The sequence below is a fragment of the Zootermopsis nevadensis genome, unplaced genomic scaffold (genome assembly GCF_977971745.1).
Source record: "Zootermopsis nevadensis isolate Lab colony 2312 unplaced genomic scaffold, Znev_1.0 Znev_ptg000084l, whole genome shotgun sequence".
Classification (NCBI taxonomy): Eukaryota; Metazoa; Arthropoda; class Insecta; order Blattodea; family Termopsidae; genus Zootermopsis; species Zootermopsis nevadensis.
In genome coordinates this window covers 33,021-50,480 of record NW_028259215.1, presented here as the reverse complement: position 1 = coordinate 50,480, position 17,460 = coordinate 33,021, and the positions used below count along the sequence as shown (strand labels likewise).

The following is a 17,460-nucleotide window of genomic DNA, read 5'->3' as shown; positions in this document are numbered from 1 at the left end:
CGCTAGATCTACTGATACTATTGGTAGCACTGCATTAATCTAAATATATCGATATGGGAAAGAATGACTAGCGAAATTGCGTCGATCACTTTCGTAACCTGTTTTGAAGTACAGTACATATTTCTTGTACAGAGGTTTTGCAGTTATGTCAGACAGCAGACTGGCCGTATCTGATGCGAAGGTCTGAAAAAACAAGCACACAAACTGTGATGATCTCGTGGTAGTGGATTGTGTCTTGGAGTCTACGACTAGACAGCGGCGGATTTATCGTACGTAGTAAGATTTAGCAATTTGTGCGTTGTATTATAATTTTAACGGTTACATTATTTCTTGACGATGACTTCGCAGTTATACACACGAAAGTAAACAAGGTACGAAGTACTGGTTAATCTTGCACTTGTACTACCTTATCCGTGTGTTTGGTCACGTAACTTCGTCTTGTTTCAGGTTCGGACTTCTGTAGGGCCCTATTAAGCATGACAGATCTGCGATTCGATGGCCGAGTGGTTGTAGTTACAGGAGCTGATGCAGGTGATTATCGTACACGAAAATAATGTTTGTGCCTGATCGCTTTTCTAGTATGCAAGACTTTCTTTCGGAAATATTTAATTCTTGTCGAAATTATTTTAGGTTATCGTTCTTGTCTTCGCGGTTTCAGCTTCATTAATGACTATATTGTACAAAAAAAATATAGTTCTTTCCCTCATTTGTTAAGACAAAAATATGAAATTGAAGGGTGTGGGCTGCTACAACAGTATGTTTCCAGTTTTAATTGTACCAGTTTGTGTGTGTCCATTTCCATGGATAAAAGTTGTCATGATAATATTAAAGTATGATGAGACTCCACATGCCATGTGATGTGTGCACTGCAGAGGTGAGTTAATACCCTTCTCTTTTATCATTTGTCTGTTTCCATTGTCTCATAATCGTATTAATCATGGCATTTGCTTACAACTTCTTGTAATGAACAGTTCTGTGTGTCGTTTCACCCACTTATCATTTCTTGTGTGCCAGTTCCTCATAATTCTGACCAGCCATGACTTTATGTTTCAGGCCTGGGTAAAGCATATGCCCTGCTGTTTGCGGAGCGTGGAGCATCAGTTGTGGTGAATGACCTTGGTGGTGGTCGCCATGGCGATGGGAAGAGTAGCAGTGCAGCAGACAGTGTTGTAGAAGAGATCCGGCACAAAGGTGGGTTTAGTGCATTATGATGCTTGTTGGCTGCTACTGCATTTGCATGTAAGTTTCTTGTTTGTCCTCTCACCTCTTCTCTTTCTCCTTCCTTCTTACAAACTGCTTCCTTGTGTCCCCCTCTACCACCTCCGTCTGATTCCCTTTCCTTTCCAACTTCTGTTTTACGGTGAAGTCGCAGCACCGCGGGATTGCATCTGTATCGTAGATTGTTTTGTTTCTGGTAGGTGGCAAGGCTGTAGCCAACTATGATTCTGTGGTGAATGGAGAGAAGATTATATAGACGGCTCTGGAAGAGTTTGGACGAGTAGATGTGGTAGTGAACAATGCTAGCATCCTGGACAAGTCATTCTCCAGGATTAGTGACGCAGACTGGAGTATGTTTGAGATTAAATCTTATTCTTGGCCATAATATCAGATTGTGGGGTACTTTCAGTGTATTTGGACTGCTACAGTCAGTCAGGCAGAAAACTAAGAGCGCCAGTGACTGGATATTATGTAGCTGTCCCAGGGGCCATTTTACCTTAAAGTCTGATAGTTCAGTGAAATTGGAATATCATTTTTCTGCAGAGACTAATTCTGAAAGAGTTAAAATTCACAAGCGTCTATTCTCATTGTGGTTCTGACCAGTTTCAAGAGACTGTCCATGGCATTTGCCTAGAGAGGCTGAGGAAAACCTTGACAAATACTGTCTGCTATGCCGAGCTGTTTTGTCTGTTGTTGATTTTGTATAGGAGGCCAAAAGAAAAGGGACTATGGTAGATTTCTTGAGTTCAGGGATGGTTTTGCATGCTTTTTTGTCTAGTTACTAGTGCTGTTGAGGTTTAATGATCATTTGTTACTGTTGCAGGCTTAATTCAGGACGTACACCTAACAGGTGCTTTCAAGGCAACTCGAGCCGCGTGGCCTCACTTCCGTAAATAAAAGTATGGACGTGTCATTGTGACATCCTCCAATTCTGGTCTATATGGGAACTTTGGGCAGGCAAACTACAGGTCGGTGTTAGTGACACTTTAGTATATTTATCTTTCATAGGATTGATCATTTGTATAATGTGTGCGTGATATCTTGGACATTAATCTGTTCTGCTTTGAATATCTTTGGGATTTAAAAGTATTAATTACAATACACCCCTCCCCCCGCCTATGAAATATTGATTTAACATTCTGGTTATTTATAAAAATAAAAGTTTGTCTTTGGTTGCCAGAAATGGTAGAAACTGTTTTCCCCCACAGTTCCTCAAGACAGATGCTGGGATAGTGTGTTATATAACCGAGGGTCACTTCTACATCCTCTCCAGTTCGTCATTCACCATCGCTCTTCCTTTCAGGACTGTGTAATTCGTGCGGCTGAAAAGTTGTTCTCAAATAAGAAAGTTGGTGTGAGCGATGGCCGCTTTATGCATTTCTTGGGAAGAGTCCATGTATGTTTTTTTTATGGTTGCAGTGCTGCCAAGATGGGGCTGGTCGGTCTGAACAATACGTTAGCGATAGAGGGCAGGAAGGACAACATCCACTGCAATGTGATTGTGCCAACTGCGGCATCCCGGCTTACTGAAGACATCCTGCCACCTGGTGGGTGCTGCTGATACTAAAGCCTGACAGTGTGTCACTTCTGTTTACAATAAATGAACATCAAAGTGATGCAAACAGTGCATTTTGGAAGTATATTCACCCTTTTGTCATATTATCAGTTGTAATAAATAGTTCATGTTTTGGAGATCTGTTATCAGCAGTTTTTAATATTGTCTCATGATTATAAACACTAATGTGATACTGATAAGTCACTTGTTTGTTGCACAGATTTCTTTGCGCAGCTGCGCCCAGAGCTGATTGCGCCAGTCGTCACGTGGCTGTGTCACGAATCCTGTGAGGAGACTGGCTCCATCATCGAGTCTGCTGCTGGCTGGGCAGGAAAATGTAAGTGTCAGTGGCACCCCTGTTCGGAATATGCTCGATGCCTGTAACGACACCACTGGTTCTGAGTGATGTGATGCCGTCCAAAACAGGACTGCATTTCATTAGGGTCATGAAGGTTGGGTCTGTTGTTGCTCTTTCAGTGAAATGCAGAAATGATTTTTTCACTGCAAATCACAATCGTAGATAAGTCGCAGAATCTGCATGTGGACTTCCGTAGATGTGTCAACAGCGGTAGAATGACCGGATTCATGTTTCAAGGGTCCTGATTTCAGTGAGACAGCTTGGAATAGCCATGAAACGCAGTAATGATAGACAAGCAGAGAACCGTTTACCTCCCGTGCTGAGTGTCGGCAGAACTTTCCATCAGGATGCGTTCTTGTCTGACAACCTTCAGGTTATCTGGTGCGTTCACCGGGCGGCCTGCTGCGTGCACAGATGAATGAGCTGGTGACACCAGAGGCTGTTCGTGAGAACTGGGGCAAGGTGAAAGATATGTCTGCTGCCGTTAAATTGGAGTCCATCCAGGAGGCATCTGGTACCCTGATGACCGTTCTGGAGCAGATGAAGTCGAACTCTGGGCTTTCTTCTGATGGCGTGAGTTATGACTCGATGTAGTTTTTTACATATGCTTTCAGATAGTAATTATTCAAGTTACCCCTGTGTCTAAGCACCATCCAGTGGAGGTGTATAGAGGGAGTGTAGTATAAGACGTATGAATGAGCAGAATTAATTTTGTTTATTGTGTACAGGGTTTTAGCCCGTCGCCATAATTGTAGTACGTGGTTTACGTTACTTCAGTTGTGTGTTTCTTGCGTATGGTGTTGGAAGAAGCTGACTGCTTCATTGTGGCTTACGCCACTGGAGGTCCAGTATTTTGTTAAATGAGGTGTACATTAGTTTTGGCAATGGCTGGTGCTGCCATCCAAGTATTGATGGTGGCTAATGTTTGTGCAGACTTGAACTTCTTTTGTCTTCTTGGTGACACTTATTCTGTGAACATGGTTTAAGGTCCTGATTTCCTTTCCAGAAGAGTGTTGTGACAAAGTTCCAATACACTCCTCGTGACCTGATCCTGTATGCACTGGGAGGTGAGTAATGTGCCATTATGTGCGTGTGTTTGTGACAGTGTGACAGACAAGTAATGTGTTTGTTTTATTGCAGTTGGTAGCACTGTGACCAACCCAAGTGACCTGAGATTCCTGTATGAAGGCCACGCAGACTTCTCTGCGTTGCCGACGTTCCTCGTGTTGCAAGGCGTGTCTGCCGTGATGGAGTCTAGTGTTACTGCTGAGGTGTTCAGTGGCAGGGATTTCAATCCTGCCAGGGTAAGTGAGGTTATGTCTTGATAAGCAGACTCTTTTGAGGATAACCGCAAGGTTCAGCATCGGTCATTTCGAAGCCTGCCTTCGGATGCAACCCTGAGCCACCTCACAATCTTCTTGCTGTGTTTTCATCTCTGTATGTGCATTTCTTGCCTTCGCAGCTGAACATGTCCATATATCTTAACGCAAGGCACATTTTACTGCCTGTGCTTTGTCTATTACGAATATAATAGCCAGTCTCCATCGCACTTGACTTGTTTAGTTCACTGTACATGCAGTGAGGAAGAAATTAAAAGTCTGCTGGTCCTCATGGAATGAAAGCAGATCCAGCTTCTGCAAAAATAATACTGCAGTGAGTTGTTTTTCTGTTCAGTGCAACGGAGGATCATTCAGGTCGTATTCTATGCTAGTGAAGTTGTAATTGAGCAGTGTGGTGTGGACTCGGGGAATGCTTGCTATCATTCAGTCCAAAATGTTTTGTCCTCTCATCTCACATCAAGAAAACTAAAGATACAAAAGTTGTGCTGTATGGGTGTTAAACTTGGTCTCCCACTTTGAGGGAGGAACATAGATTGAGGGTCTTTGAGAACAGAGTGTTTAGGATATTTCGACCTAAGAGGCAGGAAGAAAATTGCATTATGAGCTTCACGGACTGTACCCCTCACTTGATACTGTTAGGGCGATTAAATCGAGGAGGATAAGACGGGCGGGACATGCGGAACGCATTGTGGAGGGGTGGGGTGTTTACAAGATATTGGTTAGAAGGCCTGAAGGGAGGAGATTGTGGGTGAGACATTGGCGTAGGTGGGATGGCGTTGAGATGGACCTTTGGGAGATAGGAATCTATGGAGCAAACTGGATGCAGCTGGCTCAGGTTAGTCTTATGGCAGGCTTTTGTGAACTCAGTGATGAACCTTTGGCTTCTATAAAGAAAGTGTTCTATTTTTTGAGAAGCCAAGTATACAGTTAGTTTTTCAAAGAATATCCTGCACCATAGAGAGAGTGAGGATAGAATTCACACTGATTCAGTGAGCTGCACAGAGTGTAGATGCTTCCCACTGGCATGCCACTCGGTCATGTAAACAAATGACAGTATTCAGTTGTTTTTGCAGATATATCATAAAGTATTTCTTTCTTTCTTTCCACTAAATGGATTCGAGAAGTTCTGCTAACTTAAAGATAGTTCAGTGGTTTCGACGTAGAGAATGATTGGATTATGAACCTTAGGGTTGCTGATGAGGCACAAAGGAATGAGAAACGATTGAGTACATAATTGGAGTTGACTGAGGAGGATCGTGTTGCTGCTATGTTGCCAGATGTTGCATGGTGAGCAGTACTTGGAGGTTCTGCGTCCCATCAACAGTGAAGGGACTCTTGAGGTGCACTGCAAGGTGGTGGATGTGTTGGACAAGGGATCCGGGACTGTTGTGCTGGTGGAAGGTGAGATAAAATTGTGCAGTATGATCATTCCATTTGTAACTTCTGTCAACTTGGTTCGTGCAGTTGTAACGTGTCTCTTTTTCTTTGATCTGTCTAGGCTAGGGGGAATATAAGTGGTTTAAAAGTCTAGTCTTCAAGGTGATACAAATTCAGTTGCTGTCTGTTGTCATTATTGCAGTGGAGACATTTGATGAAAGTGGTGAGAAGGTGGCACAGTCCCTGCTGACAACATTTGCTGTTGGAATGAAGGGTGTTACAGACAAGCGTACTTCACCCTATGATGTGCCAACAGCAGAACCACCAAAGCGGATTCCTGATTTGTCTGTTGAGCAACACACGTCTCTTGATCAGGTCAGAATAGAGGGTAGCATGTGTTACGTGTGAGGCTCTTTGGTTATTTTTCTTTGAGGGGGGGGGGGGGGGGGTGAATGTAACTTTTCTTATTCTGTGTATGTATTTTTAGTTTCTTCTGTCAGTAGTACTAACGTGTGAAATATGGAGAAGAAGCACAATCTAATTAAGATCTTGACATATTTGTGGTGATAGAGCTTTGTAAAATGTGCATCCTTAAGATTATTTGATGTAGACTGAAAATGCTGACTGCTTTGAATCTGCACTTATTGCTGTGTGTGAAAATTATGACTAATGAAACACTGCAGCTAAGTCTGTAGAATTTAGTATGGAGAGAGATCATAAACACACCTACAAATTAATTGTCAATGTTTCTTCACTTCAACATTATTTCCTGCAGGCTGCACTCTACCGACTGTCTGGAGACCGCAACCCACTTCACATTGATTCGAATGTGGCTGCATTTGGTGGATTTGATCGGCCCATCCTGCACGGTCTGTGTTCGCTGGGCTTCTCAGCCCGCCATGTCCTACAGCAGTATGTGGATAATGATCCAACCAAATTCAAAGCCATAAAGGTGTGTAATAGAAACATCTCTTTTTGGGGCTTTCCTATTTTCACATTCTCATGATAACATTCCAGCACCCTCTTTCTGTTGTTCTATGGATTGTTTGTGTTCACAGCATTTTTCACTTGCCTCTTCCGTGTCTGATGTACAGTTCAGTTGATGTCAGTCATTGTACTTTCTTATTCTTTCCACATGCTTTCCTATTTTCTCGCATCCCTGTTGGAATACTTCATAACCGTGACTCCCATTCACAGTGGATACGTTAAGGGAGGCCTATGGTAAGTAAAAAAATATTCATGTGAAGCATGGTGCAATGGTGTGGCTTGATAGTAGATTTCTAAGTTGTAATTCCGGAGGACTGTTCATAACATTTTACCATTTCAGTCTCTTCTTTTTAATTTTATCATCTTGTTGCTTTGTAAGTTCTTTGTACTTTTTTTCCATCAGAGAGATTGTTAAATATGATGTTATTTCATGAATGTGTTTCATTTTCAGAGGTTATATAGCATCAGATAGAATGAGAGGATAATGAATGGGTATGAATTTGGAAAGGGGCAGTAATATTAATTTTCATGTTACTATGCTGGAAGTTCTTTGGAGGGACTGAGGAGAACTCTGATTAGCCTGAGAAGGATAGTCAGAAACTGGACTGAGATGCAACCTGATATCCCCATTAATATGGTTTAGATCGTTGCACTACACAGGCCATCAGAGTGTGAGGGTATGAAGAAAATGATGACTGTCACTGGTTTACAGGCTCGGTTCAGCAAGCCGGTTATCCCTGGGCAGACACTACAGACTGACATGTGGCAACAGGGGAACCGTATCCACTTTCAGACCAAGGTGAAAGAGACGGGGAGCGTGGTGATATCTGGCGCATATGTCGATCTCACCGAGGCATCCGTCCCGCAGCACAAGGTACGTTTTTGTGGCTGACTGATGGGCCAAGATCATCTTTGATGATGGTTGTTCTGCTGGTGAGAAATTTCGTTGCTGCTGGCCTTTCATCACGTTCACATAATTCTGCCCTTATGCTCTGTCATGAGCTGGTTGAGTCCTATCTATCTCTTCACATCATATTTCTCTAAGGTGCATTTTAGTAATGTCTGTGTGTGTGTGTGTAGATCTCCCAAGTACTGTTTTCCTTTCAGCTTTTCCAATGAAATTTTTGTGTCAAATTTCATGTCTACGCAGTGGAAATAAAAAGTCACACATATTGCAGGTTCCTCACAGAAAAATGCAATTTGATTATGCAGTACACTGCTACTAAACAAGACGAAGCATTTGAGCTGTGTTGTTTGCATGTAAAGCTTACTTAATATAAATGTACATTTTGATGTAAATTCTGTAATTGTGTGTTGGAGAATGTTTAATTTAGTGTGGGTTTAATGAGCCAAATATAAGATTTAATTCTGGATTTTTAGTAAAATGATAGGAAAGCTCTGATGGGCAGGGCATACAGCATGCATGAGCAAGACATGAAATGAGTACAGAATTTTGTGTGGAAAACCTGAGGGAAGAGATGGCTTCAGAGACCAACTCATAGATGGGAGTGTAATATTAAAATGGATCTTTAAAATACTGGGTGTTAGGTTGTGGATTGTGTTCAAGTGGTTCAAGATAAGTCCATGAGGCAGGCCTGAGCTGTGTGGTGTTTGTTCCTACAGATTGCAAGTTGTGTTTATAATCGATATAAAGTGTAACTGATATTCTGTTATCTTGTGATAACCTGCATTGTTCAGCCTAGCAATTTCTTACTCTCAGTGACAAGGTTATGTTTCCTTTTTGTTAAGATCCCAAACATTACAGCATTGCTAGTATCACATCTTCAGTAAGATCCATTTTAACCCTTTAAAGCTGAGTTGTAACTGTATGTACCACCTGCTGTAACAGTCATTATCTCTGCATTTTGCCCACAGAATATATAATGTGGGTTTTATATTGATCTCAGAATAAACAGTAATTTATTTCTCTAAGCAGCATTAACTAGTTTAGTGTTGTCGTGGAGACGTGTTGTGTTTTCTTTGAGGTAACAATGGATTGATAGAATATTATGCACCTTCACTGTGGCTGAAGGGGTTAATTATTTTCTTTAATTTCCTAGTTGGTCTTCAGAGGTTACTCAAGAGCTCTATGGAATTTCTTTGTTTTCTCTTTCCTAGTTACATTTCCAGCTTATGGTAAATATCTGCAAATCAATTTCTCAGGATATTTGCATCTTCAGTGGGCAAAGTGAGGAACAAACTTCACGATTTGTACAGTTCACTTAGTGCTTTGTGAATAGTGAACTGTGGGAGACAAAGAGAAGTTGTCACATGAATACATTGTTTCACTACACTTGTTTATGTAAAATGTCATTAGGTCAGAAATTGGCTTAGACTTGGAAAAAAATTTTGGCATGAAGCTGGGGGTGGAGCCGAGTCATGATATGGCCATTTGTGTGTGTTTTGTGTAACAGAATAATGAACCTTTGTTTTGTAAAAGCAGTAAGTTTTTTGACTAGCTGAGTCACTGTCAAGGAGGCAGGAAAGACTTTGCACTTTAGCCTACATGTAAGGTTGTCTTGATAACATGTACAGTACAGTACAGTACAGTAGCTGTGTTCAAGGTCATGGAAGAAACACAAGTGAGTAGCTCTGATGTATGCTGGTTGCATCAGTCAGTCACTATGCCTGCTGTGATGTGGTCCACCAAGGTGAGGGAAGTGAAAACTGGAATTTGTAGTTGAGAGGCACATCTCATGTCCTGACATAGAATGAAAATATGAACATTGTTTTGCATTTGTTTTTAAGCTAAAAATATAGTATTCATAAATATTTAACACGTTCAGGAAGTACTCATTATTGATTACAGAGTGTGTAACCATCGAAACTACTCTCAGTAATGCTAAAGATCAAATTACATCATATCCATATTTTTCCACTTTTGTATGGTTGTAAAATATGGTTTCTTTCTTTGTGTGAAGAACCTAAATTGTGTTTGAAAACAACCAAATATTATTTGGGATCTTGAAGGATCAAATAAGTGGATTCTTAGGATAGTGAACTAAAGGACTAAATGTGTTGTTCATAAGATGAAAACACATAATGTATGCATAGTTTGGTGGGAATCCTGTTAAAAAAATTGGACATAAGTAAGACTGAGAATTTAAGGGGAGGATAATATTAAGCTGGATCTTAGACAAATACAGATGTGTTTGAACTGTGCCAAAGTGGCTTGGTCCTGCAGCTAGTGATACTGTTTGGTATTGGCAATGTTCGACCTTCGTTTTCTATCACCAGAGAGTTAACAGGTTCCTAGAGACATGCAGAAATGGTGTATGATGTTGGTGGCTTTGTAAACTGTAATGTGAGGTTGCATTGTTGGTGCAGGCATCCACATCAGCGCTGGATTCGGATGGTGTGTTTGACTTGCTGAAAAAGCGGGTTGCGGCAAACCCAGAGCGTGCCAAGAAGATCGGTGGTGTGTTCCAGTACAACATCACCAAAGATGGCAATACTGTTGCCACCTGGAGTATGTATCACACAGTTGTCATGGATTTACAGCACTGTTAGAGAGTAAATTTTATACAGACTAACTTAAAACTTTCATCGGTTAAACGTTTTGTCTGTGCGGTTAACTCTCCTACTTCATATCTGGCAGATCTTGGGTTTGTATCTCATTTGAGAGACAGGGTTTTCTTATCATAGTCACGGAAGGCAATGATGAGACCCTCGCCGGGTTCGCTTGTCACGGCCACTTGCAGCTGAAACGGAAAGACTTGTTATGCATTTCTGTTGCGTCCTACAGGAGCAGTGTGTGACGATGTTAACAGAAACCCAAAAAACAAAACAAGAGATAAACTTAGGAATTTTACATGATTACAGGCTTTGTGGCATATGTATTTGTCAAGAAGTTCTGGAAAAATGAAATGTATGCAGAAATTTGATGGTGAAACCTGAGGAACACCACTTGGAAGACTTGTAAGAAGTTTGGAGATTAATATTCAATTTTAGCTTTGATGTTAGCTATATTCAGTCCTCAGTTCATTTTAATTATGAGCTTTGAATATCAGAGAAGCAGACAGAAACAAGTATGGTGTCCATAGATGGATTTTCCAAGTAATATTTAAATGAAGATTTCTGTCTTCTGGGTTATTGCGCTGTGTAGTCTGGTCGATGTTAACCAACGTTTCAGAGGTCATACTGCCTCCGTCATCAGGGCGATGAATATGCCAATAGGGTGTGAGGAGTTGGATTTTATAGGCAGGGAAGTGAAAGGTGTAGCCTGCCCCGAGCCAATGGGAGCAGGTATGGGAGTGGACCAATGGTAGCACGTGGGCGAGGGTGGGAGAGGGAGAGAAAGTAGAGAGAGAAAGGTGAGTGTAGTTGTATGGATAAAGGCCCTGAAAGGGGCCGAGTTAGTGGTCTGGTTGGTTCTGGCGGCGCACTCTTGCTCGTTCTCGGAGTCCTCGGAGTGTGTGGATCAGAGGCTTCCAGGACCGGCTCAGGTGAAGTCCATCTTCCCTGTTAAAGTTATCAGGATGAAGTTCGATCTCGATGGCTTCCCTGATTAACCGGTCCATGTAGCCGGTTTTTGAGGAGAGGATAGAAGTGTCCTCTAGCTGTATCTTGTGCTCCAAGTTGAAGCGGTGTTCAGCAACCGCAGATTTCTCGGGCTGCCCGAGCCGGATGTGGCGTTCGTGCTCCTTGATCCTGGCCTCAACGGAACGGCCTGTCTGGCCGATGTAGACTTTTCCGCACTCGCAGGGAACTCTGTATACGCCAGGCGTCTTCAGTCCTAGGTCGTCCTTTACCGGCCGGAGAAAACTGGGAATTTTCTTTGGCGGAAGACCAACAGACTTGATGTCGTGCCTGGCCAGCAACCTGCTTATGCGGTTGAAGGTCGTCCCGACGTAGGGCAGGAAGGCAACCGAGGCTGGTTTTTCAGTAGGCGGTGGCAGCCTCGCAGGCGGATTGAGAGCTTTCTGAATCTGACGGTTGCTGTATCCGTTTTTCCTGAAGGTGGTGGTGAGTGCCTCCAGTTCACTCTGTAGGCTGTCGTGGTCGCAAAGGGCTTTAGCCCTGTGTACCAGGGTCGAGAGCACGGCCTGTTTGTTGGACGGGTGGTGATGGGAATTGGAGTTGAGGTAAAGGTCGGTATGGGTTGGTTTCCGGTACACCTTGTGGCCTAATGAGCCGTCAGGTTTCCGGTGAATGTCTATGTCGAGGAATGGGAGATGGCCGTCCTTTTCAGTCTCCATGGTGAACTGGATGACCTCTGAAACGTTGGTTAACATCGACCAGACTACACAGCGCAATAACCCAGAAGACAGAAATCTTCATATTCACCGCTGTGAGAACCTCAAGTCTTACATAATATTTAAATGTTTCAAAATGAAAATCATTTTATCAATCTGAAGAATTTGTGTTTTATGCTCATTATTTTACAATGGCTTCCTGTACATTCTAAATATATAATTTAGGACCAGCACAATGGAAATTACAAACATTTCTATAAATTTTGACCACGGTCCATGCAAGTGATAACTCACTTCAGAGGCATCCTCTGTTGGTCTGTAGTTGACTTCTGCAGCTGTGAAGTTGAAGTATCCATATTTCCTTGGTCTGACAGCTACTACATGAGATACATTTGTCCCTGCAGGGATCCTGTCAATCTTGATGTTGAGCTGACCACCCACCAAAGTGAAGGCCTCTTTGTGAAAGCTACTGTCACTCAGCTTAACACCAAGAGCAGTACTTGTGCCAACATTATATAGTGTGTACTGCAAAGAATGTTGTGTGTTATAATCAAACAAGTTTATGAGGTATGTTGGTATTATATGGGTACTAAATACAATATTATCATGAGATGCTCCATATTCTTTGGCTTGTAACATAAACGGCCTATGATATGTAAAAATTTCTATTCTGCAAAAACAACCGGACGATAATGTTTCTGAAACAATATGACATCTAAATATCCCAGCTACTATGTCCATGTCTTCAACCAGATATCTATTCAGTATCTGTTTCGAAATTAGCAATCTGGCACCCGTTTCTTCTTCCTCATTACCATCTACATAAGCAGCTAGGGCTGCGAGAACAAAAATACTTATAAATTTCATTCTTTCAAGACTTTTAACGAAATATTAATTTATACACTCCCCAACGTGTTGTACGCACGAGTACTTCGAATCTTTCCCAATGGAATGGCACTTCTTTATCAAAACTTCCAACTCGTTGCCAACTCACAAGCAACAAAGCATGTAATTCGACTCCTACTGGCAATGACCGCACTTAAAAATTAGTTCCGGTTCCCTTCATTGTCACCAATTTAAAAGTTAATGACGTTAAAATATACCGTTCCAGCCGTTGCCAATGTTAAAATGAAACTGTTTTGGCTTCACTGTTAAACACGGAAGTTTAGAAGTTCCATAGTTTGTAACATGCTTTGTAACTCAGAACTGTAGTTTGTTAATCGGCTGTACTTCGTATGCGATTATTTGGAATAATTATTAGGCACATATGGATGTGCTTTGTTATCGGTAATATAACGTAACTGTGTTGAGAATCATGTCGATGTCTCTGTCATCAGACCCGGAATTGGAAATGAAAGTTAAAAAAGGTTTGAAAACGTGTCAAACATGGATTGAGTTGTTTATGTTGAACTTATATACGTAACATTGCAAAGCACTGCCCCCGATGGTGGAGAAGAGGGTAGAAGTTACCAGACTGCATCATGAGTTGCAGGGACGTTGCTACGATGTGGAGTATGCCATTGGGTAAGGTTTAAAGGAAATTCTGTTCGTTCACTAGTATTCAAGAGGAACCTTGTTCCCAAGTGAATACTTTTCCACAGGCTTGTAGCAGCATCTTGCTCATTTCTAGTTGACATTTTGAATTATGTGAAGTGTAATTTCTTTATGTTACAAGGAAAGCTTATTATTTAATCAATTAACTTAGTGATTTTAGACCTTCATTCATTTGACATTTCTGCCTGGCAAAGGAATAAGATCCTGAGTCCTGACACAAAGTCGCCAAATATGGTGTGTGTGCATGTGTCTATCTATCTATATATATATATATATATATGATTTGGAAGAAAAGTGAGAATCACAAGACCTTCCCAGAACTTTGTGTAGTTTTTTCAGCAGTTGTATTGTTCTCCAGGGCAGTGAAGTCTATGGAGGGGGCAGAGGATAACCTTGGTAACATACAGGAACTGCTGAAGAATGCGGTGTTCTTGCGACAGCAGATTAAGTATGAAGAAGCTCGCAGGTGAGTGTTATTGTGAATGTTGTGGACGTGATTTCTGTGGTCTGTCTGTGCCTTCTCTCAGGGTTCTTCCCATTTTATTCATATGTGAACTGAATGTAAGATGAGCAAATGTGTTTCAGTTGGAAAAGAATGTACTATAGCAAGTACAGAATGCTAAATTTGTGGGTTACCTGTGTTTTAGAATACATGAAGGAAATAGGGTTTGGGGAATTTGGGACACAAACTTGTTTTATAGCAACAGGAAGGAAGTCTGTCACTAGTGTAAATCCCCCATAAATAAATATCTCCTATGCGTAAGGAAAAAATGATCTGAATTGTTGTGTAGTACATGGACAAAACTATTCTGTGCAAATCCTCGTTTGGGAAGGAGTGATTCTACCAGTAAATTATAGCAGTGTTGTGTTAGCACTCCTGTTTCTCAAATGAATTACGTCCTATGCACAAGTCTCAGCAGGGGATTTGCTGTCCTGACTGAAGAGGGTTTTTTTTGTCAGTTTCCTCAGATCTTCCAGTTGAATCTGATCATAGTGTATCAGAATATGCCAGTTGATCCAGTGGTTTTTGAATGACTTATAAAGCAGTCTTATTAATTAAGTAAGCTGCATGTGTATGTCCATCTAGCCTGATTCAGTTACACAGCAGTTGACTGGTTTTTGTGAAATTTGGTGTGAATATCTACCATTTCAGTTCTCTTGATCTTCTGTTCATTTTAACTTTGTCATCTGCCATTACTGAATTGAGTTTTGAGGTTCTTATGATAGTGAATATGGAGGTGGCTGTCTTGCAGGTTGTTGCACCATTTAATGTAAAAATCAGTTTGTGCAACGTCGCAGGCAACCATCTTTGTAATGAGTTGTTTTGTAGGACACTAAATTAATTTTATTGCTCTGTGGATCACTGTTTCATTCACAGTAGTGTAGAATACCGGTCAGACAGTGTGTTAGTGATTTTTCACCTTGCTGTGATTCTTCATGTGTGTTAGAATTGTGTTTTGTTCTTGTGTGCTGATCCAAGAACATTTGGATTGGCATGCGCATATGCGCAACGCATGTGATTTATGTTGCATGTCTTGTCTGTGTAGGCTCCCCCACTAATGCTGTGACATGCCAGGTAATTGCTGCTTCCTGTTGTTTATTATGTTGGTAGTATATTATGGTAAGCAGTCACTACATGATCATGATGAAATTGGGGATATCACATGGCCTTAGAATTGTTACTGTGTAGGAGAAAGAGTGCATGGTCACATGGACATAATGTTTCATTGATACAGAGGACACTACAGAACAAGGGAACTGTGGTCCTATAAGTGGGAAATATTAACCTGTCAGTGTGGGCTGTGTCGAATGGACGTCTTTGCACGGTGTGATAGGTGCCATGTATGTTTCCAACATCAGAGTGAAAGAAATGACTATATTTATTCAATTGTGAGGTGATACTGAACTGTGCAATATCGTTATACTAAGAGACAGTATATTTAAGACATTTATTTCCTCTATTAGGTTGAAGGCCAGTTCATGCTTCATTGTTCAAAGTTCCTGCTTTTGGAAAAGTTCTTAATTACAGATAATAATGGCTACTTATTTCACCTGCTGTTTTGTGTGGGTGTTAAACTTGGTGTCTTGCACTGATGTCTGTGATGAGCAGAATACATGTAACTAAGAGAAACATACAGGCAGCGAGAGAAAATTACATAATGAGGAGCTTCATGAATTGTGCTGTTTTTTTGGGAAAGTGTTCAAATCAAGAAACCAGTGGGTGGTTGGTGTTGCCCAAGGAATGTAGTGGCACTTTAGTATTAGCAGTGGATAGTTATATAATCAATATTGTTTGTGCATGTTTTTTTTCCTTCAAATTAGCCATTTAATTACTATGTATTTGCATCGCTGTTTGTTTAATTTTGTTCAGATTACAATTTCATGTCTTGGATCCTCCATTCACAATAATCCTAATCCCATTTAGTATTAAGTAATTTGTACGGTTGAAATATAATTATTAAAAAGCCTACGAATCAATTAGTCAGTTCATTCACCCTTTTAGCCACTTGATCTCTTAATCACAGTCAGGCGGCTAAGCAACCAGTGGATCAATCAACTGCTCATTCTGTTCAAAGATATTTGTTCGTACAGGAACAAGAAGGAGTCATACTAAATTAAGGGTTTGGTGCAGTCTTTACTGTATGATCTACTATTAGCTTCTCAAGGACTCTGCTTCATGAAAATTTTATTTACAATCACAAAATCATGTTTAGATCTTCAAGGACACCGGTTGACCACAGTTTGTTGGGAACAATACTGGTGATTCATGGTTAGGATCATTTTGGTTATATTTTGAGGATAAAATTCATATTTTGGGTATGAAATTCTTACTTGAAACTACATTTCTCGGGCATTTACAGTGAATCCTTCATTTAGTTCAGATGCCAAAAGTGGTGTTCTGAAAGTGCAAAGTTAAGAGCTTTCATTAAAGATTTCGGTGAGGAATATTTTAGTTCTGATGGAACAATTCTGTTCTGTAAACTTTGTGAAGTTAATGTTACAGCTGGTAAGGGATTTAATGTGCAACAACATTGTGATACAAGCAGTAGGCAGGTCAGGTTTCTGTTGCGATATGAAGTGAGCCTGCCAAGTGTACTGAACATACTGCACTGATTTCCTGGCAAGCAGTAGGCTGGTCAGGTGACAGACAGCTTTTCCCCGAGTAAAATCCCAAGGATCAATTAAGCTTCTTCTCTCAGCTATTCCCAGAAAGACAAAATGCATTCACTTTTAACTAACACAAATGCAAAAATAAACAGCATTCTGATGACGCAGTTGATTGAACATGTACTTTTGTTCTTGGGGAGGGGGGCACACCACACACACTTCTGAGTATATAAATGTCACTTATCAATGCCGTAAACGCCTCATGGCGTTTATTTATTTGATTCCTCGGGAATCATCGACACATAACCTCAACCGTTAAACGAGAACACCCTATCATTCCGTAACCTGATGACAGCCCACCTAGATCGCTGTTCGCACACATAAACTTACAGCACCTAAGACTAGATTCACGCAACAAATTTTACCAACTCTCTCTCTCTATCTCTGCGCGAACTTGACTACAGCGAATTCTAGTAGCGAACCCAGTAAACTACGTATTGAGCGGGAAATGCAGGGCATCGATATATCAGGAAGATCCAGAATCGTAATCTTGTAGGAGCCTGGTAGCCGAATGGATAGCGTGCTGGCCTGCGGAATACGACATCGGCAGTTCGAGACCCAGCGGATTCTTACAGTAGTATTAATTCTTAATTCTTACAGTAGTATTAAGTTCTAAATATAAAACGAGGGCAGGACTCAGGACTCAAACGATTTCTGATTTCTGATTTCTGCCCTCTAAAAATAATTGTGGGTTACCGGGAGGGTGGG

The 17,460-nt window shown here is 41.2% G+C and overlaps 1 protein-coding gene and 1 pseudogene across 1 annotated transcript; one reads left to right on the top strand and one right to left on the bottom strand.

Moving 5' to 3' along the window:
• The first annotated feature begins 56 nt into the window (after positions 1-56).
• LOC147870902 (peroxisomal multifunctional enzyme type 2-like) lies at positions 57-12,266 on the top strand (annotated as a pseudogene).
• Positions 9,562-17,436, bottom strand: LOC147870901 (translocon-associated protein subunit beta-like). The gene is made up of 2 exons (XM_087341711.1): positions 12,325-17,436; positions 9,562-10,536 (listed from the first exon to the last, which is right to left on the bottom strand). The coding sequence occupies exons 1-2, from the start codon at positions 12,895-12,897 to the stop codon at positions 10,450-10,452; spliced, it is 660 nt and encodes a 219-aa protein (XP_087197837.1). The 5' UTR covers positions 12,898-17,436; the 3' UTR covers positions 9,562-10,449.
• Between the last annotated feature and the right edge of the window lie 24 nt (positions 17,437-17,460).